The sequence below is a fragment of the Gymnodraco acuticeps genome, unplaced genomic scaffold (assembly GCF_902827175.1).
Source record: "Gymnodraco acuticeps unplaced genomic scaffold, fGymAcu1.1, whole genome shotgun sequence".
Classification (NCBI taxonomy): Eukaryota; Metazoa; Chordata; class Actinopteri; order Perciformes; family Bathydraconidae; genus Gymnodraco; species Gymnodraco acuticeps.
Window position 1 is genome coordinate 214,722 of NW_022991885.1, and position 25,279 is coordinate 240,000.

Genomic DNA, 25,279 nt, shown 5'->3' on the forward strand with positions numbered 1-25,279 from the left:
CACAATGAATACACGTATTATACAGCTGGGCTTAAAACAATTCAAACTTGCAATCATTACACAACAATAGTAGACTACTACTTTTTTTAAATGTATTTATGTATTTTAATTAGGGCTGTCAAGTTAACGCAAAAAAAAATTAACGCCACTAATTATTTTAACGCGATTAACGCATGTGTATTTTTTTTCCTCGGCCACCCCGTAGTTTCAGAGCGCATCGAGTTTAAAATACCATCTACAAGCTGATGCTGACAGTCCCGCTCCTGCCGCCCGCTTGTGGCAGACCACACTTCCATGCTCACCGGCAGGCACCGACTGGCTGTTGGGAGGACCGGGAGGGTGTGTGTATGTGTGGCCCGAGCGAGCGAGAGAGAGACCTTACGTGCATTGTTGTTGTTAGCATCTGGTGCTAGCTAGCTGCGCTATCGGATATGGAGCTGTTTAAATGAAAAATGAGGAGCGACATTTCGCCACAACTGCGCCGAGCACTTGACTTTATGCAGGAAGCCAGACAGTGGGACATTGTACGAAAAGTCAGCACACTCAGCACGGATAGTGCGCAACATGATTGCAGCGTCCAGGCAGCTCCCGTTCGAGCATATGCCTTGAGTTGCACATAGCTCCAACGATCACATACACAACACACACACACACACACACACACACACACACACACACACACACACACACACACACACACACACACACACACACACACACACACGTTCTCACTCCCATCCCGTCACATATTGACGGACGGTCAGGGCCCCTCCCCGTCGCTATGTGACGTACAGGGTACCCCTTGCCCGTCAGGCTTCTACGGGCAGGGCGTCCCATAGACCTTCATTGCGGACAGCGGACCCCTTGATCGTCAGGCTTCTACGGGCAGGGCGTCCCATAGACCTTCATAGACCACGTGATCAACAACAATGGCCGACCTTCGTGTTATTCTCGGTGGAAAAGGCCTATTTTAAGGTTCATTTGGCCAATAAAATGCGTTTTGATGTCATTTTATGCGATTAATATGAGTTGTTATTTCTGATTATTTGTGCAGTACATGTACATGATGTTTAGTTTGCTAGTTATGACGAAGATTACTTCATGAATGTGTACACATTCATGGTTGCTAAGGTGGTTGCTATGGACGCTGCACCAGCTCCCAGACCACGTGATCAACAACAATGGCCGACCTTCGTGTTATTCTGATTGATTGATTGATTGAAAAGTTTATTAACAGCTTGTATATTGGGTACAGTACAGTACAGCTCAAAACATACAATTGTTAAGGGGATGCAGACCAGAGAAAGACTTTCGTCTTGTTTACATCAGGGTCCCCCATTTCCAATTCATCATGTCATTTAAGACATATAAGACATATTTGACATACAGATGGCTTATTTACAATTTACATACAGGTGGTTTTTTACATACAGATTGCTTATTTACAATTTTCATTTTAGATTTCGTTCTAATACATCCTAACCGGACATTTAAGACATACCAAGTCTACAGATATACAGTTAGTAACAGAGTCTAAAATGCGAGTATATACATAGATGGGGGGGGGAAGCTGTCCATTGAACGACAGGTTGAGATTTGTACCATTACCGGGGCCAGTTTTGCAATGCTCTCCCCCGAAGGTGCTCTTTAAGAGAGGTTTTGAAGGTAAGTATAGTTTTACTTTCCTTTACAGTTGTGGGAAGAGCGTTCCACCTTGATGTGGCATAATTGCGAAACGTGTATTCCCCCTTTTTTGTGCCAAATCTGGGTTTCACATGATTTGTGGAGCTCCCTCTGGTGTTATGATCATGGTATTCCTTGACCTTTGGGAATAATTTTGACATGTACATGGGTACCATAGAGGTGTAGTGGATCTTGTAGACCAGGCCCATTGCAAGTAGCTGTACTCTGTCGTCTACTCTAAGCCATCCTAGGTTGTCAAAGTGGGCAGAGGTGAGGTGGGTTCTAGATGAAAGGTCAAGCAGTAGTCTGACCAGTTTATTTTGCGATGTTTGAAGTTTTATTTTTAGCGCCTTGGAGGTGCTATGGTACCATGACGTGCAAGCATAGTCATAGTACCCTTGAATGAGTGCTCCTGCCAGAGAAGGAGCCATTCTCTCCTGCCATTCTCGGTGGAAAAGGCCTATTTTAAGGTTCATTTGGCCATTAAAATGCGTTTTGATGTCATTTTATGCGAGTAATGAGTTTTTATTTCTGATTATTTGTGCAGTGTACATGATGTTTAGTTTGCTAGTTATGACGAAGATTACTTCATGAATGTGTACACGTTTTTTTGGTGGAAATGTGTTTTTTCACAGCAAAGTCACCCTCTGTACTTGGACTTATTGGGAGAATCTAAAGGCAAGAACATCCCAAATATTCATTTAGGTCTTTATTTTAGACCTTTAGTGTTGCCGTCTGTGAGGAAAATAAATGGGGCTCAGAGCCTCGTATTTTTAAAATCTTTTTTTCCTTCTAATTTGTTATTCTTTTCAAAATAGCACACTGTTATTTACTCACCAATAACACACAATTATCCTTGCTTTTATTTATTGGTTTAATTCCATAATCTCGGGCTTTTTTGGCGTCCGTCAGGAACTGAATTTCAAAATAAAAGTAATCGGAAACAGACGTAGGCATTTCGAGCGATTACCCAAGATCCTCAGCTACGCTGATTGGATGTTTTAGCCGCAATGCATGCTGGGATTTGGTGTTTATATTATATGAAATCCGGAAAACATTTTAAAATAATAAAATAATACTTAATTCCGAGTGCTCTTGCTTTTCTCTTTGAAATTCATCACATAACGGCATTGTAATACACGGTTCGGCTGCATTACATATTACAGATCTGCCGTAGTTCTTTATTTATAGAGCCCTGATGAGAAGACCTTTGGAAAAACTGAAGAAATGCCGCCGAAACTGAATACTCGACGTAGATCATAAATATTTCAACAATTAAACAACATCTTCAATTTCTCTTCACACAATACGTCTCCTTGCAGTATCAACACTAATTCGGCAGACTTTTACATTTGATATAATTCATAGATAGGTTATATTTACACCATAACGGTGCACAGCTTATATAAAAGGACTTGTAGTTTTTAAAGATATTACTGATTTGAATTGGATTGCATTTTGAATGTAAGAATGTAAATACTGAGTCTGAAATAGTATAGCAATATGCTGTAAAATTATGTGAAAGCATGAATAAAACTACACATCTTCAGATGTTGTACATACAAGTGTCCAACACTAATAATACAAAGTTATTATGGCTGTGTGTACCTTGTGTGCACCGCCTAGTGGTTAAAGCACGTTATTGAATTATTGTTTTTATGTGTTTTATTTGTTTAAAAAAATATTAAGAGTACATACTTTCATAGGGGGAAAAGTATAAATATAGAATATAAAAAATCAAGAAGATACTATAAGTGATCTCTACAATAAAACAGTTTAGTGCAGAATGTACAAAGATATTAATAGGAGGAGGTGCAAAACAGAAAAACGAATTAACCTTTATTTAAACATTAAATAACAGGTTAAGGTCTTCTTTTAAATAAGAAAAAAACTTTGGGGGTATCTATCTACAGATAAATATTAAGCCTGACAAAGTACTTAACGTCTAATATATTGCTTTCCTGCAATGTTAACTATGTTGAAGCACTTATTTTAACTGATATTATACATATGGATTATACTCTTATGTATGTAGATAGAATAAGAAATGTGCAGAATATGACAGTTTAATGGTGGAGGGACACACATATTGATAGATGTCTTGTAATAAACTGTTGATTGCATAACTACACCGTAGTTGTGTATATGATATCATATGTCAATAAACTTTTGAAAATCTTGAAAGGGATGTGCAAAATAGCCATAATATACAGTCTTTAATGAACTATTAGTAGAGAATAACGAGTAATTAATATACTTTATTACTCGTTTCCATTCATGTCAATTGCAGATACATGTTTAGTCTTCTCAAGCACCAACTATCAAATATCTCTCCTGATTGTTGGCACTTGACAATCACCTTACCTGAATTTTACTCAGGTGTAACTAAAGTCTGATTTAAGGGTTGTTTATATTTCACATCATTAATCAGAATCTGCAAAGTAACTAAAATAAGTGTAGTGGAGTAAAAATACCAGGTTAACCACTGAATTGTAGTTGAGTAGAATTACAAAGTATCAATGAGCTGTCATGTGGGTATATATTAATGCTATATATTAATGCTGCGCATTATGGACAGCGATTTTCACCCATTTATTAATTATATGTTTTACATATGATAACACCAATGTGTTTAATACTGGCAACTTCTAATTGTGGGGAAAACGTTCAGTAGAGACGTCCCATAGAACATTTTGCGAAACACAATAGTGTAGTGTATAGTTCTGGGGGGGGCGTTCGATTCCAGTTTTGGATAGTCTGGCGTGGTTTCGTTCCATTTCAAACAGCTGTTTGACGCTCGGCGTAACCTTGGCGCACTGCCACTCCAACATCCAATCCCAGACCTTGAAGATTAATCACGGGGACTGTAGTCCTAAACGATAGCTGGGGATTATGGGTAGTGTAGTGTCTTCGGCCATCCTAAACTCAAAAATGTTGACAATCGCAATGATGCTCGAAATGTCCCTTATAGGCCTACGTCTGTTTCCGGTTATTTTTATTTTGAAATTCAGTTCCTGGCGAACGCCAAAAAAGCCCGAGATTATGGAATTAAACCAATAAATAAAAGCAAGGATAATTGTGTGTTATTGGTGAGTAAATAACAGTGTGCTATTTTGAGAAGAATAACAAATTAGAAGGAAAAAAAAGATTTTAAAAATACGAGGCTCTGAGCCCCGTTTATTTTCCTCAATGATGGCAACACTAAAGGTCTAAAATAAAGACCTAAATGAATATTTGGGATGTTCTTGCCTTTAAATTCTCCCAATAAGTCCAAGTACAGAGGGTGACTTTGCTGTGAAAAAACACATTTCCACCAAAAAAACGTTAGCAACCATGAATGTGTACACATTCATGAAGTAATCTTCGTCATAACTAGCAAACTAAACATCATGTCCATGTGCTGCACAAATAATCAGAAATAAAAACTCATTACTCGCATAAAATGACATCAAAACGCATTTTAATGGCCAAATGAACCTTAAAATAGGCCTTTTCCACCGAGAATAACACGAAGGTCGGCCATTGTTGTTGATCACGTGGTCTGGGAGCTGTTGCAGCGTCCATAGCAACCACCTTAGCAACCATGAATGTGTACACATTCATGAAGTAATCTTCGTCATAACTAGCAAACTAAACATCATGTACATGTACTGCACAAATAATCAGAAATAACAACTCATATTAATCGCATAAAATGACATCAAAACGCATTTTATTGGCCAAATGAACCTTAAAATAGGCCTTTTCCACCGAGAATAACACGAAGGTCGGCCATTGTTGTTGATCACGTGGTCTATGAAGGTCTATGGGACGCCCTGCCCGTAGAAGCCTGACGATCAAGGGGTCCGCTGTCCGCAATGAAGGTCTATGGGACGCCCTGCCCGTAGAAGCCTGACGGGCAAGGGGTACCCTGTACGTCACATAGCGACGGGGAGGGGCCCTGACCGTCCGTCAATATGTGACGGGATGGGAGTGAGAACCAACACACACACACACACACACACACACACACACACACACACACACACACACACACACACACACACACACACACACACACACACACACACACACACACACACACACACACACACACACACACCACACACACACACACACACACACACACACACACACACACACACACACACACACACACACACACACACACCATTTGTATTGTATTATTGTATGAGAGAGGTTCCAGGTTGAATTGCGGCGAATATTTGTAATGTTCAGAGGTTGTTGTGTTTAATATTCATGAGAATATTTGTCATTGTTCAAATGATAATAAACATTAGCATAAAGCATATTTGTCCACTCATATGTTGATAAGAGTATTCAAAACTTGAAAAATATTCCTCTAAGGTACATTTAGAACAGATAAAAAATGTGCGATTAATTTGCGATTAATCGCGATTAACTATGGATATCACGCGATTAATCGCAATTAAATATTTTAATCGACTGACAGCCCTAATTTTAATGGGTTACTTTTATTGTTTTGTAATGTGTTATTAAGACTAGACATTAGAGAAATATGGAAGCCTTTGTCTGCCAAAAAGAAAAACATAGCCTTGTGATGAATCAAACTTATTTTTACATAATAACAAGAAATTAAGTCTTTTTTTCAAGATACTCTTTTGAGATTTTACATCATTTTTACTAAATAATTTTTCTAATGTTTCTTATTATGACTTACAGTATCTTATTTTCCATAATATATTGGCAGAAAAGGACAAAAAGGATAGTTGAAGCTATGTCATCAATTATAGACCAGTTGAAAATGAAACATTAGCAGATAACAATTTATTATTCAATTTAACATTCCCTTTTTGATAACAACATCACATTTAATTAGCTTTTGCAACAAATAGCTTCACTTCAGTCCCCAGAAACTTGGGGGAAATACTGTCGACACATTTTACAAACATACAAATAACAGTCACACATTCACATTCATGTCACAGCATAAAATTAGACACATACATGGTGTTTTTTCACATCTTCAAGCTGAGGTAAATGCACAGCCTTTTATTTGGCTCTCTTATGTGAGCATTTATAAAAGTAATTTACATTGTGTCAGAGAACTAAACAAACAAACCCTTTGAGTTGAGATGTTTGCTTTATGACTAGATACCGTCTTCACTTATTTACATATGCTCGTGTATAGGACAGACTGCCATGCAAACATGTCTAGTATACGGACCATCAGACACAGATCATCCAATAAAAAGTAGATGACATATCCCGCTTTGTCCAAGCTAAGGAGCTTCCACATCGGCTTATTTTGTGTTTAAACTTCAGTTTTAGGGCAGAAGTGCGATTATTTAGCTTAGCGTATAGCCATCTTTAACAACCTTAACTTGCAAAAGACACCTTTTTTAGGATTTTTTAAATAAACTGTTACTCAAATTAATACTTTTCCAGGCAAGAATATAACCATTTAGATTCCCAACATGTGATTCGTTTATCTGCGCGGATGTTTGGGGGTTTTACAATTTCTCTTACTGCCATAAGGGGTAGACGCAGGTCCACAGGGTAACCCTAACCATAGGGTATTAAATAAGAAATTATAATTTACATTATGAATTGCCGATAGATAGCTAGATAACTAACGTTCACTAGCTAGCTTGTTAGGAAGTTAGCTAACGTTTGCTAGTAAGCACGCTAAAGAGATGACAAATGGTCACTAGCTAGCTAACAGCAAACTGACATGTTCATTATTTGGAGATAGCCTACTACATAATTTATCATCTTAAATCTTCAATCATAATAATGACCCAATCATCACTGGGTCATTATTTTGAGAATTTGGTCTCTAGTTTGACATGTTTTTATAAACTTCCAGACTTTGGACGTTCGTCTGCCCTTCTGGCATTGAGAGTTATTACAAAAACAATGTCAACATGAATTTGCTTTTGAGCCAACATGAGTCTGACAGGCTGGTGTGCTTCGGTTTTCCTTAGTTCCTCATAGGAGCCATTTACACCAAGAAAACACTACAGAGTTATTAAAAATGTCCTCATAGATTTATGGACATTTGTAATCCTGCCAGCCACTTATAGCTGATATTTGTGGTATAATAAACCATTAAATTGCCGCTCTATAGCTGTAAATGTTCCCAAATATAATAGATTTTTTACAAAACTTCTAGTGTTAAACAAGAAGAACTAACACATTTGCATTCAAACAGGAAGGGGTAAAAGGTGCTGGGCTACATGAGGTGAAGAAGTCCATTTAAATGTTATTAACGCTGCTTTTCTCTGAGGTCTGGAAGGAGCTGATGTCCCAGCGAGCAGAGCGGAAAGTGCTCCCCTTGAAACTGGCCCGTCTTTTTGTGATTCGGTAGATTTTCCTGAGGACGGCGCGTCGCAGCAGGATGTAAACCCACGGGTCCAGGATCTGGTTACAGGTCGCCATCCTGACCCCGGTCACCATCAGCCCCCTAAAAGTGTCTCTATCACTGTCCAACATGCCACTGTACAACTTGGTGGCTGACATCAGTGCAAAAACCTTTAAAGAAACAATTAAAGAAGTTAAGGCCTCATCTTGCACCATCTTTTAAACAAATACTTAGGTATTAAGTCTGTTTAAACATGATTACAGCAAATGCTTTAACCTCTTTTATCTCAATCTTTATTCATAAAAAACTCAGATAACTTTTTGGTGAATTTGTTTGAATGTATGGAAGCCCATAGTAGACTTTATTTAAATGATAATGTAAACCCAAAAATGTAAATGTAATTCCATACAACCATTAAAACTAAACAAATATGTATATGTTTTTTGAGTAAACATTGATACAAAAAAAAGTGAATATGCAATAATCCAATTCTTTGTATGGGTGTTTTTATGAAAAAATGAAGACTTTCAATTCAAAAAGTTTGCCGTACATTGGACAATGTTCAAATGTTTGTTAAAATTGAAAATGCAATGAATTAAAAATGAAAATGCAATGTCAAAAATGTAACCTGATTGTTAATGTATTCATGCAGGTAAAACTATTTGGGAAAAAATGAATTAAAATGAACATCTGTTTACTATCTCAATATTCATAGAACGTTTATTTATACTTGAGCAATCATTAAGATATAGGCTTTCCTAAATATAAAAATACAATGTTGCCTCTATGCAACAACGATGTATGATTTGAAATATCACACACATGTTGACATTTAGTCATCTACAAATGTGCTTTTTAAGATTTAATGAAGTTGTTTTAGCAGTCACTCACCAGCAGAGGGCTCCAGCAGATGCAGGAGGTGACCATGATGCCCACCAGCTGCACCACCATCTCCGTGTCCTGAGACCCTGCGGAGCTGCGCTGGGAGCAGGGCTTTTTCTTTTTTAGCCGAGCCCTCACCAGCGTGATCCCACTGATGGTGTTGCACACAAAGGCTGAGGCCAAAGAGCTCAACGCCAGTCCAGAAAACACCATCACGAAGGCCAGATCCGTGTCTCTAGTGCCTTCCACCACCCTGATAAAGCACCACGTCCACGGGTACTGGTAAGTGTAGGCCCCAAGGCTGAAGTAAGGTAGGAGGGCCACACATAAAGCTAGCAGCCAAATCAAGGCGAGTGCCATTTTAGTCCGAGCTGTTGTGACTAAACGAGCGTGAAGCAAAGGCTTGGTGACGCCAAGGCATCGCTCGGCAGCCATAGCACACCCCAGAAAAAGGGGGCAGAGTCCAAAGAACACCATGCAACCACCACCAAACAAACACGACGCATCTGGGTTCTCCGGGTCACCTCGAAATGTGGAAACAGAATCATCTGTGGACCCCTGAGTGTGCACCGAGTACCTCCTCAGCACCAGAGCTCCAGGGATCACATGTCCTGCTAAATCTGTCGCTATCAACGAGCTCGCTAAGAGTAGAAAAGTGGCCTTTGACCGCCGCCGGTAGCGACTGTAAGCCTTGGCGAGGATGATGAGGGCCACCACGTTGAAGAGGATGCCCAGAGTCATGCTGATGCCGGCGGCTATGGGGTTGTTAGCTGATCCCGTGGCGTTGCTCGATACGGCCTCCACCTCTGTCTCCTGCACCGTGGGGGTCTGGTTGGAGTTGTAGTGCTGCATGGCCAGCACCACCGTTTGGTTGTCGGCCTAATGTGGTTCCTCTGGGTGAGAAGACACTGGAAAGGAAAAGAGACTGGGTCAGTGTGCTAAAGATAAGATCAGATAAGAAGTACTTTATTGATCTCAAGTTAGGAAATGTTTATGTTGCAGCAGCATAAAAAGACAACACTAAAGCTGAAGTTCACTTGAGGAATGAGTTATACAAAATTCCTATAGCCTGCAGTGCTTTTCATCAATATATAGTGGGTTGGTGTGAGTTATAGTGTTGGACATTTCAGCATTAAAGATGGCTGCCTTCTCTCCAAAAGATTGCTTTGGGGTTGTGATGCTCATAGCGCCCAAAACACACATTTGAAAAGCATCAAACTGCATCCCCAACATGATCTTCTGGTGCAACAACACATAATGCAACCTGTCAGTCCTCTCATTAATGAAGGTTTTTCAAATCTACATTATCCTTTCAGAAAAAAGTCCACTTTTGGGCTTCCATACCTCCAAAGATACCATATATATGGCAGCCTGAAATTGGGGGAATGTGAATAAAATGATGCACAATCAGGTATCATATTTGCCTCTGATAGAATGATGCAGCTGGCTGAAACTTAAAGGGTAAGTTCAGTCACAAACATGTGCTTAAAACATTTGTAACAGTAATGTCTTTTTCCAGAAATGATGCGGTGCACTCAAGATAATCAGACCTTGTTGTGAACCAAACTACACTTCATTTTATAACGTATCACTGCACAGCAGAAAGGGTCCATCTCCTCCTGGACAAGAGGCTCTCCTAACTTTACGGACGTCATTAGTGTTTACATTTGTCAACGTGTGCACCCTTGAGTGCAAGCTTTCTTCGGCACACTGATACGATTGGCAGGTGAAGTTCGGCAGGAAAGTAATTCCTATGTGAAACAGCTCACAACACGGTCTGTGGATTATCTGAAGTATGGTCATGATTTCTGCGAAGAGACATTTTTGTTGAGTTTTTTAAAAGTTTTTTTTATGGGCTTTTTGAGCAGCAGAAGTCGAGTGCCATCTAGAATGTACAAGTAGTGTCAGATTTTTCAGACCGTAAAGATAATAGAAGATTCAAAAAGTGTATGTGCTAAAAGGGTTTTGATTTAATCACATTTCAAAACTGTTTTGTATTATAAGATGTACTGTGCTAAAATCTTAAGGCAATAACACCCCTTCAATGTTTCTGCATGGAGGGATATCTATCATAGATGTGAAATAATTCATATTTAATATTTAATTTAAATTATAATCGAGGATATGCAGATATCGCTACGTCCCTTTTAAAACACACTCTCCCTTTCATGCCCTTATAATCTTTATGAAGTCTCTTAAAGGTTATCAGATATTATATTTATGTCACATTGGGGGAAAACCTCGAGGCAGAATAACTTGACGTTTAAACACAACAAATGAGTCCTCAGCCGTCTCTGCATAGAGCCTCATTCTTCTTTTTACACGAGACCAAAACCCGGGACGTCTGAACAAGTTCTGACAGTTTCTCTTGACACTGAAAGCTGTTGCACACATTCCTGTAAAAGTGCTGCTATCATGCAGCAGAAGCAGCAGCAGTAATAACACATGCGTTAAATCATTACCTCCATACGGTATGCATGTAGGAGGCGTGTGGTGCAGTGGGTTGTCTGTTGGTGTTGGGTTCAGGGGGGCACAGGTTCAAACCCCACTGCAGTCAGCATGTCGTTGTGTCCCTGAAGACACTTCACCCCAAATTGCTCCTGTGGGGATTGCCCACAGTATTGAGTATGTAAGTCGCTTTGGATAAAAGTGGTTTTATATGGTGCTGTGTTTCATATTTCAATTTTTTGTTTTGGCTGAATATATTTGTTTCTATTCCCAAACATGATTTTTTTCATGCCCTTAATTTTCCTAATTTTTTAAATATGTTTTGGATTCTGTTTATTATTTGGAACATGTATTTATTTTTTCTTAAATGTCATGCTGGTCGGTAATATAAAGACATTAATATATAGTTAAAACATGATTCTAACTTTTTAAAAAGCACATAATAATGATGATAGAGAGAATTATAACTTATAACAGCCATACATTTCCCTTCTTACATTTGATATGAGGGCGTTTTAATTAATTAATACATTTTTATTCTTTAAAGTGGATGTTTTTCCAATCATTTCAATCAATCTGAAAAATAAAAATAACTGTAAAATAGGACTTTTAACCAAACTTAATCAAACTCAGGAAAAACTACTTGTCCTTTATATTAAATAAAATATATTTAACTTACCTTTTAAATAATAAATCCATGGAGATGATCAGGATCACTCTGACAATAACTCATAACTGAATTTAGCAGAAGTTAATCCAGGTTGTTCTTGTTGGTGTCTCTTTGTGTCGTTCCAGAGTCAGAGGACTTCTTCACCTGCAGTGTTTCCTCATTCTGCACGCTGTAGGAACTCCTCTGAGAACAAGCTGCTCTCTGTAACGCTGCATGAAGCATGTCCTCTGTGGCTCTGACTGCGAGCTGCTTTTATACGGCCGGCTGCAGCGAGATCACACTTCCTCTGGGTGTCTCAGACTGTAGAAACACAGCAACGTCCTCCCATGGTGAAGCAGTCAGTCAGAGGAATCTCACAGACGTTTATGCATGGCTGAATTCATCCCCATTAATATTTCATAGTGTAATTTGTGATGCATGTTTTGAAAAAAGCTTGCATCAAAATATGACATGAACTGAAGTTTACAAAAATGGCATATTTCCACAATAAGAAAACACAATACAACTGTATATACGATTTTTCGGACCGTAAAGATATTAGAGGATTCAAAAGGGTATGTGCTAAAAGGGTTTTCATTTAATCACATTTCAAAAGTATGTTGTATTATAAGATAAATACATGTATTGTGCTAACATCCTAAGGCAAAGACACCGTATTCAATGCTACTGCATGGAGGGATATCTATCATAACTGTGAAATAAAGGAAGTTAATTTCAAGTTAATATAATATTTCATCGTGTAATTTGTGAAAGATGTTTTAAAAAAATCAAAATATGACATGAAGTAAAGTTTACAAAAATTGCATATTTCCACATTAAGAAAGCACAATACAACTGTATATTTGAAATAAATGAAACAACCTTACTTATTTTAAAAGGACCCAAAATCATGCATGCACTGAATTTCACATTTCTTGACATAGTTAGTTTCATGCTTTTCGAATCTTGGTAGTTATCGAGACCAGTGGTTCCCAACCTGGGGGGCGCGCCCCCCTTGGGGGGGCGCCAAAGATCGCAGGGGGGGCGCCAGGCCTCAGATGATTTGAGGCCAAATATCATATTTAGACTTTTTTTTTTTTTTTTTTCACTAAAAGACTTGTCTCTACATTACAATAAAATATAAAAAATAATTGATTAATTAATTTGAATACAAATCCAAGTTAGTAGCTATTATAGGCATAAAAAGACAGAAATGTATAATTCTTTTTTAATAGAAATGTTTCATCTGCCCGTAAAGTGTCCAAACCAGGCTTGTCTGGATAAGCGCATGTTTAAAATATAGTCATTGTCCATGCCGGCTTCAGTTGGATTATTTGTCACAGTTTCTCTGATCAGATCGGTCTCCTCCATTTTGTAGATTATTTCCGACTTTTGAATCCACATAAACACATCGGCAAAATCTGGCTTACTTTGAGCATGTGTTTTAAACAGTTTAATCCCTTTGTGAATTGTTTCCACTTGCGCTGTCCTTTAATTTCTTCATTCAGCGGGCATCCAAATGAATTAATCCTGAGTCCAATTACCATCAAAGTCACTCCAATAGTGCTCCTTAATTACGCTTTCATCCTCCTTTAACAAAATACTTCACATTCATCCAGTTTGTGACAGTAGTTGTAGCATTTTTGAGACTTTTAAACTTTAAACTTTAATTACCCCCCCCCCCCCCCCCCCGCAACTTCCAACAGGAGTCATTTGGGGGGGCTCTTGGGAAAAAAGGTTGGGAACCCCTGATCTAGACCAACCTCAAAATATACCTCAAACCTCAAAATGATAACCCTCGGACATTTCACTAAATTGTAAATGTGGAGGACCCTTTAAAAACGCCCCCAAGTCCCTACCAGCTCTCAACAGAAAGTGACATATATATCTACATATATCCGATCTATATGTCATATGTAAATATTACCTGCACCAGTATTGCACTTTTGTATGTCTTATTCTCTTTTTGTTTGGTATATCGTATGTGCATTGTTGGATGAGATTGCGACTTAAAGAGGCCCAATTATGCTTTTTGGTGTTTTCCCTTCCTTTCCTGTAGTGTATAATATAGGTTTTAGTGCATGTAAATGGTCTGAAAAGGCTAAAATCCTTGTGTTCTCTTCAGAAGGAGTTTCTCTTACCCTTCTATTGGCTAGCACTCCAAGACATTGTCCGTGATAGGCTAAGGGACGGGACATCTCTAAGCGGTTGACCAATCACAACAGAGCCGGCCAGCTAACCAATCAGAGCAGACTGGGCTCTGGTTTCAGACAGAGGGTGAAAAGAGGTGCTGCAGCAGTATGAGAAAAATAAAGAGCTTTTTGAACATTAAAGCAAGGAGACATGTCACAGTAGAGACACTAAATACTGATATGCACCTGAACATCAGCAGGAGAGGACTCTTTAAAGTAGAGACACTACATACTGATATACACCTGAACATCAGCAGGAGAGGACTCTTTAAAGTAGAGACACTACATACTGATATACACCTGAACATCAGCAGGAGAGGACTCTTTAAAGTAGAGACACTACATACTGATATACACCTGAACATCAGCAGGAGAGGACTCTTTAAAGTAGAGACACTACATACTGATATACACCTGAACACCAGCAGGAGAGAACTCTTTAAAGTAGAGACACTACATACTGATATACACCTGAACATCAGCAGGAGAGGACTCTTTAAAGTAGAGACACTACATACTGATATACACCTGAACATCAGCAGGAGAGGACTCTTTAAAGTAGAGACACTACATACTGATATACACCTGAACATCAGCAGGAGAGGACTCTTTAATGTAGAGACACTACATACTGATATACACCTGAACATCAGCAGGAGAGGACTCTTTAAAGTAGACACACTACATACTGATATACACCAGAACATCAGCAGGAGAGGACTCTTTAAAGTAGAGACATACTGATATACACCTGAACATCAGCAGGAGAGGACTCTTTAAAGTAGAGACACTACATACTGATATACACCTGAACATCAGCAGGAGAGGACTCTTTAAAGTAGAGACACTACATACTGATATACACCTGAACATCAGCAGGAGAGGACTCTTTAAAGTAGAGACACTACATACTGATATACACCTGAACATCAGCAGGAGAGGACTCTTTAAAGTAGAGACACTACATACTGATATACACCTGAACATCAGCAGGAGAGGACTCTTTAAAGTAGAGACACTACATACTGATATACACCTGAACATCAGCAGGAGAGGACTCTTTAAAGTAGAGACACTACATACTGATATACACCTGAACATCAGCAGGAGAGGACTCTTTAAAGTAGAGACACTACATACTGATATACACCTGAACATCAGCAGGAGAGGACTCTTTAAAGTAGAGACACTACATACTGATATACACCTGAACATCAGCAGGAGAGGACCCCTTGAAGATTTGTATTGCCAAAACAACGCTAGCTCTTGAGCACAAGACACATTTGGTTATGAATGCTTTGAATATTTACAGATGACTCACCCTTTACTCCACCTCACCAAACAATTATGGGCCATTAATATTAATACCATGAAAACAACAACCATCAGAAATGTATGCCTGCTCCCTGAGGCTGCAGGAAAAAGTAAAACTTTTAGAAGCAGTGTTTCAGTTTTATTAAACGCATGACTTCATATCGCAGCAGCTTGAACAAAAATTGATTGCAGTAAATTTATATTATTAATGCCAGATTACTCTCTTTAAAGTCCCAGCTGGCTGAATTGACTTCAGGTGGTATGGAGATCATTTTTGTAAATATATTCTATTCCAGTACAAAATCTACATCTTACATTCTTGCTTTTACAGCTTTAAAGAGACTTATCTTGTGTTTGTTAGTTATTCAGATATTAAATCCCTCCCTCCTGTTGTACAGAGCTTTATCTGAACAACCTCAACATCCCTGTGGTCAGATCACATCGATACAAACCTGCTGTGCTCTCGCCTCTACAAACTGTGCTGTCACAGTCTGAGCAGCTGCACTGGAAATGCTTTCCCAGTTTTCAAAGATTACTGGCCAAGATCAGTGCTTGAATTGGAATGAAAAAGGTGCCAGTACTCTAAAATCAGCAACTTTTTCAAGTCAATTTTATATATACAGCCCACAAACAAGAATTTGGCTACTATAATGCTGGTGGGTTTGTCTCTTTACTACTGTATATTTTAGAAAGGTTCACTGTACTTAACATTTTTTATGATAGGCAGCGGATATGGCTAAAGCTCAGTAAGGTCAATATTAACTGAAAATATAGCAATCAAAGTCTAGATCTTCTGCTGAAGACACATGAAGCAGAGACCTTTCAGGTGAGAGCCCCTCTGGTGGTGTTCAACATTAATGACAAGGAAACAAAGCTCTGGTCAGAAGCATTTTTTATAAAAAGCTTTAACAAAATTAAGTATTTCTGTACATTTTGAATGCAATCTAACTTTCCAACTCAGAAAACGAAAAACGAAAAAGTGCCAAAAGTCTTCTCACATGGCTGAGCTGCTTTGCAATATACTTCACCACTGATGAATACAAATATGTATAAAGTAAACTATGATGCAATCTAACTTTCCAACTCAGAAAAATGATAAAGAGCATGAACAAAGAACATGTAAAAACAAATGCAAAATTTGCACAATCTAAAATGAGAAACTGTAACTGCAAGTAACAAAGTCTGAGCCATGGTAAAGAGTTACATTGAACACCAAGCTGATCAGATAACTCCCTGGTTGGTCTGAAGTCCTTCTATCTCCAGGATCTGTACAAATCGGCACATTATGCCAAAAGTCTTCTCACTGGGTGAGCTGCTTTGCAATATACTTCACATTGTTAGAAAAGGCTCCAGAAGGCCTTGGGGACATCAGTATCAGGGGCTGGAGCTGGACAGGCTCTTTCATCAGCACTTCTCCTTCCCTTTGCCAGCCAGGACCTCACATACTGTTCCGGATTGAACTGTCCTAGTGATAGTCCATTACATTTAATGAAAACCAGGCTGGACAGTCGGCTGACAGAGAGAGCATTCCTTTTTGCAGTAAGGATATCGTTCATGCAGCTGAATGCCCGCTCACACTCACTAGTGGAGACAGCGATGGTTCGGACTGCTTTCAGTAGAGGCTCCATGGCAGCAGGTGTACGGGATGCCCTGGTTTCCTTGTATTCGCCAAAGCCCTGAACAGTCTCTCTTCTGTCCACTTTCAGCACTTCGCACAAACGTAGCACCTCTACGTCCCCATACTGTACGTCTAACTCCTCTTCAGGCCAACTTCCAGGATGGATAACTTTCATGTCCTGGATTAGCTGATTGTCCCGGGCCTCCCGGCCATGTAATGGGATTTCTCTTGTGCTGACATGAGAGGAGGTTGTGGAAGTCATTCTGTGTCTCAGATTCTCTACCATACTGCGGAAAAACTGACCTGCATGAATCTGTACAAGCCTGCCATTCTCACGCAGGGCAACACCCTTGAAGGACTTCTCAGCTAGAGCTGTATGAACTGTAGTCATGTGTGGGCCAGGCATGGTGACCATGGATTCAAAAACTCGTATTTCTCGAGTTAAGAGCCTATCTGCTGTAGGCAGTGTCATCTCTCTTTTTTGGAGTTGCCGAGAGAGGTCGCTGAGCTCTGTGAGCGCATCGTACATCAGTCCCAGATTGCTGACAAACGTTGCAGATGTGAGCACATCATCCAGGCCCTTGTACTTTGCTCTGTCTCTGGAATCCCTGCTCGTGTCGTTTGCAGCATTTGTGAAGTGATCATGAAGCACTCGGTAGTTTTCCCAGACTGCTCTGACGCTCCTTTCACTTGAAGCCACCCAGCGGATGGACAAAACACGCCCTATCACCAGGAGACGCTGTCCGACTGCTTGCGCACACTGCGCTAACTGCCTCTGATTTTTGGGGGAGGCATGGGAACAATGAATAGAGTTTGTCAAAAAAGATCTGGAAATGATTGAGCCCTGAGACCTCCTTGACCACATCCCCAACTGCCAGCTCTAGACGATGATTGGAGCAGTGCCACACAAACAGGCTTGGGAATTTACTACACAACTGGGTAGCAACGCCTGTTCTCTTCCCTAGCATGACTGAAGCCCCATCACATGCAAAAGAAACGAAACACTGACCTAAAAAGTCCTCGTTAAAATCTCTTCCAAGACACTCCATTAACGCCTTTGTGATGTCATCAGCCGTTGTTCCATCCAACTCGATCAGCTCCCAAAAAAACGTTTCGGGCTCAGCATCAGCTAATGCTGAGCGTAGACACACAACAAGCACCGTTTTACCACTAATAGTGGTAGATTCATCGACCAAAACACAGAGTTTTCTTTGGTTTTCTGTAATGTCTTTTGCCATTTTTTTCTTCAGCTCATGAGCTATGTGGTCGATGATTTCGCCACAGGTTTTATTGGAGTGCAAAACCCTGCCCACGTTCAGCCCATTCAGTTTCTGTACATTCAAATCAATTGGCATGTCTGTGAATGGCCGGCTATGTTTGCCAATTTTATATGCCGTTCGAAAAACTCTGATAGTGGTGTCTAATTCAGATGTATGCATAGACTGCACTTGATGTTGAATAGTTTCACGTGAAGCAGATGTAAGGATGTCAGCAGCTTTTACATGGGCTTGTGATTCTTTATGTTCTTTGATTTTTTTTCTCAGGCTAGCTTGTTGTTTGCCCTTGTCAACACCGAAATGAGATACTGCACACTCACCCCATTCAGTTGACAGTTTCAGTCCTTGTCCAGTGTGTATTCCCAAAGATTTGACATCTCTGCATATCCGACATCCTAGCTTCTTATCTTTAAGAAGGAGCCATGCATTGGTCTTGCAAAAATATTGCACCTGGTCCGTTGTCCAGCAGTCAGGTGCATCGCTTTGCCCGGTGTTGGTGGTGGCAGTTGCGCCAGCAGCAGCTAACGTTAGAGGCTCTGGAGGAGGCGGCGGAGCTAGTGCTAATGCTAATGCACTAGAACTTGGAGCAGGAGGATCAACCAAAGAAAGCTCCCCATCAGACACAATTTCCAACACAGGCACAGCATTCTCTGTATTTGAAGTTTCTTCCGGCGACAACCGCTGTCTTTTTGCACTTTTATTAATCCATGCTAACATTTTAGAAATGCTAATTTGTGACGTGACTTGCTTTCCTTCTCTCGGGGGCGTGCCTGCTCTGTTCTATCACTCTACATAGCCACCCACTGGGTGGGAGTTGCACTGCATAAACACAACACACGTGCATCTAGGTATGTAAATTGTAAAGCATTAAAACATGGTTTTACTAACAGTTTTCAGTATGTTGTTACTTCGGCATTATTATTATTATTATTTTGAAACGTGTATTACTATTAAATCACGGTCAAATAGGTTAATTTTGACATAGTCGTTTCCACCACAGTATTTACATGGAGAAGATAAGCCCCGCCCCCTCTCCAGCACGTTCTGTTTGAATGACAGGAGTAAACAGCTGACAGCCGCTGTGAAACTCCAGCGGTTAGAGCGATGAGAATGTCCGTTCGGCACCTCATGACTCATCTACTGAGTACCGGGCGGCTGTATATATATATATGGATGTATAATAAGAACGGCGGGAGAGTGTTGAGTACTGGCACGGTGCATGAGTACCGGAGTACCGCCAGCATGCCGGTACTGAGCAAGAAGTGCCGGTACTCCATGGGTCAGAACCAGAAGTGCCGGTACTGCGTACCGGTGAGTACCGGCCCAATTCCAGCACTGGAAGATGATTGGCTAATAGTTACACAAGCCAAAACATCATTATGACATCAAGTGGCCAAAATCTGATCAGCTCATTTTCAGACAGGTTTTGATTAGGGCTGTCAAACGATTAAAAATTGTAATCAGATTAATCACAGCTTAAAAATTAATTAATCATGATTAATCACCATTCGAACTATGTCCAAAATATGCCATTTATTTATGCATATTGTTGTGGGAATGGAAAGATAAATGAAAGAAGGCGGATATATCCATTTAACATACAGTATCTATGTTTATTATAACATTTTTCTGCGTGTCAAAATGAAAGACAACCCACACACCTATCAATCATCAAACCGTGGGGTCTTAATTCATTACGTGTTGATTTCTATCAACGGGGGAGTACTTCAGGAAAGTCGACGGGGGGGGGCGGCGGCTAGTGGAGTACTTCGTGACCACAGAGTGAACGTTGTGATCAGCTGTTTTAGCGCAGTTCTCCAGTGAAGGGGGGGGGGAGAGCGAGAGTCTCCCTCCGTAGCCGGTTGGCGTAGTTTTGGCACAATTCCGTTGTACAGACCGACGTTAACAGCAGCCCTGTCTGTGCACACGGAGACCGACTCTGTCGTCCGGTGATCCAACCGCCTTCTGGAAAAGCTTCACAAGTACGTCGGTACGCAAATGCGCTTTGTGACACAAGTGACGGTACGCATTTCAGAGAGATTACGGACATAACCTGCGTACCAGTTATGTGCACCCCTGTACGACAGCAAAAGTATTCTCCGTCGGGACTTCCTGCAACAACACCACGCCGTTATCAAAGATGTTCTATTGAGAAGACGATCACTACGTGACAAAAGTTTTCAAAACCGTGGCTACTGAAATCAATCTTACTAACTGCTGTCTGTGCAATTTACTCCGCGCGAGTTGGCGGACTTTATTTTGCTTCCTTTAACATCATTTTTCATGGTGGGGCTAAGCCATTTCTTGGTATGGGTGTAGCCTACCCCAGCCATACCCTGGCGCTGCCACTGGTGGCACGTATGGGGCGGGCCATTCTGCACATGCGTTAAATGCGTTAAATATTTTAACGCAATTAATTCAAAAAATTAATTACCGCCGTTAACGCGATAATTTTGACAGCACTAGTTTTTATAGAACTGGATCAGGACAAAAAGAGAGAGAATCTTTGTTCCTGAAACTTTCAGAGTCTCTTTCCACAGAGGGGACACATGTTGATGTAGAAGAGACATGAAGAAGAGGGGACACATGTTGATGTAGAAGAGACGTGAAGAAGAGGGGACACATGTTGATGTAGAAGAGACATGAAGAAGAGGGGACACATGTTGATGTAGAAGAGACATGAAGAAGAGGGGACACATGTTGATGTAGAAGAGACATGAAGAAGAGGGGACACATGTTGATGTAGAAGAGACATGAAGAAGAGGGGACACATGTTGATGTAGAAGAGACATGGAGAAGAGGGGACACATGTTGATGTAGAAGAGACATGAAGAAGAGGGGACACATGTTGATGTTGAAGAGACATGAAGAAGAGGGGACACATGTTGATGGAGAAGAGACATGAAGAAGAGGGGACACATGTTGATGTAGAGGAGACATGAAGAAGAGGGGACACATGTTGATGTAGAGGAGACATGAAGAAGAGGGGACACATGTTGATGTAGAAGAGACATGAAGAAGAGGGGACACATGTTGATGTAGAAGAGACATGAAGAAGAGAGGACACATGTTGATAAAAGACATGAAGAAGAGGGGACACATGTTGATGTATAAAAGACAGGAACAAGTGGATTTTACATAATAGGTGACCTTTAATACCTTCAAAGCGACAGGTCCCTACCACGGTGTTTTTTGGCTTGGGTATTGCCCGTGTTTTCGTGTAAGAACTTTAATCTTCTCTTGGAGATTTTGTTCTTTTTTTTAAAAGTATAGAATAGACTAGCCTAGCAAAGTCTTGTTCAATTCAGTTGTACTTTGCTCAACATTCTTGTGTCACTTCTGGTACTAAAAAACAATATGGCAACGGCCAAAAAGCCAAATTCAAGGCTTGTAAATCTACATGGTTCGTCTTTGAGTTCAAATGGACGTTTGTGCCAACTTTGACAATAATTACCTCAAGAAAAACAGTGGTGGAGTACTGACAAACACAACTAACCCTAACCCTCAAACTTAATGCGACCATGAAGGCTTAACAAATCCTGTATTATTTTGTGATTATCTCAAAGAATGACTATACAATCCACAAACACTGCCAGTGTCGTACAATGAAAGGAATCTGGAGCCTCTATCATCACCAGTCTATCATATCTCTGAAATTCCTCCTCCAGCAAGGTCTTCTTGTTTCACTGTCAGCTAATGTCAAACAGTCGAAGGACCCTTCTTTAAAATGATGTGCTAATGTACACAATACACCCCCTTGTTACATATACTGCAGCTGTGTGTGGAAAAATGTCCCCTTCGACAGGCAGTGCAGTGAGGCATGAAATGCATGAAGATAGTTGCTTTAATAATGTGTTGCAAAAGCACACGCCTGAGTCTAAATAAAACATGGCCTGTGCATGTCAGTGCAGGTAATGCTTGAAAAATAATCACACAGAAGGTAAATAGACACAGGTGGAGCTGCATCATCCGGGGTTAATGTGTCCATGTCTGTTTGCTGAGCGATACAATCTGTAGTGAACACCTGAGACAAACTAAACGTTAACGGTAAAGGGACGGCACCGGAGAGCGATCTGCCAAGAGGACGGACATCGGGGAGGAATTATTTCTACAGGAAACACTAATGATTCTGTACTTAGAGAGCACTATCAACACAAAACGAAAGCTCCTTTTTCAGTCATAAACACAGGAAAGAAAATAGTTTACAGGGCTACCGTAGAATGCATAATAAAAAATGTTCACTCAAAGTAAAAACAAAAGAATTTCCGCTTCGGTGTTGGCCATCGTTTCTTTGTAAGACATACTCATAGAAAGACACGAGGCAGATCCTTTCTAGATGTTCAGTGTTTGCTGCTGTATATTAGAAACCACATGGATGCCATTTGCTTGTGCAGCCGTGTTAATTGCACATGTTTTATTTGCACCGAAGGGACACCCCATAAAGCAGGAAACCACACGGCAAAGCAAGCCTTAAATAAGTATTTAAGAGCAGTTTTATGTCGTACGCTGCCCTGGACGACAACAAAGAACTCAACAGTAATCCTAACTTTTCGTATTCAGCCTCTCTGACCAGAACGAGAGGCCTCAGACCTTCTTGTCCGAAGTTGGACCGCCTCACTTCATTACACAGGAATCTGCTGGCTAAATGGCACTTTCCCTGTCTCAGTAGAAACACCCAGAGCATTACAGGACCAACGGGTTTGCAGGAAATGTTGTTATGCTTACTTAATTTCCATTTATAACCATGACATAATGTTTTTCTAAGACTCTTTTTGTGACACAGTGTGCTCGGCGTCACAGAGTCAAATTATCCACGACGATAAAGAACAGGCAGTTTGCTCAGATATCATTTTCGGCTTTTCTGTACATATTTGTGCGGAATAGAGACTAATAGAGTCACAAAAATCCAGGATGTAATTGTTGAAAACCTCATTCAAGAAGCCAGACATTTTTCTACAAGTATGTATGTTGTTGGGTTTTATTTTGGGGCGATTGTTCACTCTCTTAGGGAAAGTACATTTTCATAAAGTAGGTGCTAATGAGTTGAGATTACCCATTGTTCTAGGGTTAGGGTTAGGGTAAGTATTCGGCATTCAGTTTTAAATGTTCTTTCTTTAATGGCCCAGATGGATTAGTATTACGTTTTCAAGACTCCTGTGTATTGGAATAAAAAACATGTTCTTATGTTCAAATGGAGATACCCCAAAACAGGACTTGAAAGAGGAATTTATTCAACACAGTCACCCTGAGAACTGCAGTTAAAGTATGTCAATCGAGGAGTAAAGTTAGGGAGTTTCTGAGAAATATTTATGAGCAGATAAAGGAAAAAGTATGCTGAAATGTGTGTGGTCAAAGGGGTATGCAAGTTATCCATTCCCTTTTATTTATAATTTTTTTATCAACAGTGAATATCAGTCATTGATATCATAAACTTACTGGCCGCCTCTAAACTTAGTCGTTTTTTGGCTTTTCATGGTTTGTTTTCTGGGTTCAAATATTATTTCTCTGGTATGCGATATACTAGGAGACTAAAATAATGACAAATAACAAAGATAGCTGTTGCTTAATAAGGGGCTGTAAAAAAATGGGAGTGGGAAAATAGTTGTTATGTTTCACTACAAAAAACATGACCCTTATTAAGCAACAGTGTCATTAATGTGTTCTTTGGACCCTTAACTTTCTCAGTAATAACTCAACAGTACCGGTACACTTGTTCTGCCTTCATTCAAGCCTTAACAACAACAACAGCTTCCAATACACACTCTGGGAGTACAACGTCAATGGAAATGTTGAATATTCTAGCTTCCCTAATGAATTTCAAGATAAAAACACAAATCAATGATTGTGTTGAATTGCTAATTAGTGTCCTGTCTTCAGTCATTGTTTGACATGTCCTGTTGATGTGTTTAAGCATGTGAACTATAAATCCCAATCTTAAAAAAACCAGATAAGCCCTTATCCTGTTTAGGAGAGACCTGAACACTGGGATACCATTGCAAAAAATATAACAGTTATCCCGGTTGTTGAGCTGCAGCGCTGCCGATTAAATGCTGGCATGTCTTCAGTCAACTCACATCAAAGAAAAACAAATAGTGGCTGGGGTAAAAGGGTATCATTTCTTGAGCGATGAAGACATTTAGTTTGGTTTTTCAGTCATGTACGAAGCTGTGAATCTTCATCCATGGCTCCCTGCTCTGTTGTGTATAGGGCATCTATCTATATATCTATTTATCCATCTATCCATCTATCTATCTATCTATCTATCTATCTATCTATCTATATATCTATCTATCTATCTATCTATCTATCTATCTATCTATCTATCTATCTATCTATCCATCTATCTTTCTATCCATCTATCCATCTATCCATCTATCCATCTATCCATCCATCTATCCATCTATCCATCCATCTATCCATCTATCCATCTATCCATCCATCCATCTATCCATCTATCCATCTATCCATCTATCCATCTATCCATCTATCTATCTATCTATCTATCTATCCATCTATCCATCTATCCATCCATCTATCCATCTATCCATCTATCCATCTATCTATCCATCTATCCATCTATCTATCCATCTATCCATCTATCCATCTATCCATCTATCCATCTATCCATCTATCCATCTATCCATCTATCCATCTATCCATCTATCTATCCATCTATCTATCCATCTATCTATCTATCCATCTATCTGTCCATCTATCTGTCCATCTATCTATCCATCTATCTATCCATCGATCTATCCATCTATCTATCCATCTATCTGTCCATCTATCTATCCATCTATCTATCCATATATCTATCCATCTATCTATCCATCTATCTGTCCATCTATCTATCCATCTATCTATCTATCC

General features: G+C 39.9%; 1 protein-coding gene across 2 annotated transcripts; it reads right to left on the bottom strand.

Annotated features, from left to right (window-relative positions):
* Positions 1-6,463: 6,463 nt before the first annotated feature.
* Positions 6,464-12,245, bottom strand: LOC117535492 (prostaglandin E2 receptor EP1 subtype-like). Of its 2 annotated transcripts, XM_034199974.1 has the most exons (4): positions 12,039-12,245; positions 11,374-11,511; positions 8,921-9,819; positions 6,464-8,199 (listed from the first exon to the last, which is right to left on the bottom strand). In XM_034199974.1, the coding sequence occupies exons 3-4, from the start codon at positions 9,761-9,763 to the stop codon at positions 7,924-7,926; spliced, it is 1,119 nt and encodes a 372-aa protein (XP_034055865.1). In that variant the 5' UTR covers positions 9,764-9,819; positions 11,374-11,511; positions 12,039-12,245; the 3' UTR covers positions 6,464-7,923. The 2 variants fall into 2 exon arrangements, with proteins under 2 accessions (XP_034055865.1, XP_034055866.1); XM_034199975.1 differs by lacking the exon at positions 11,374-11,511.
* Between the last annotated feature and the right edge of the window lie 13,034 nt (positions 12,246-25,279).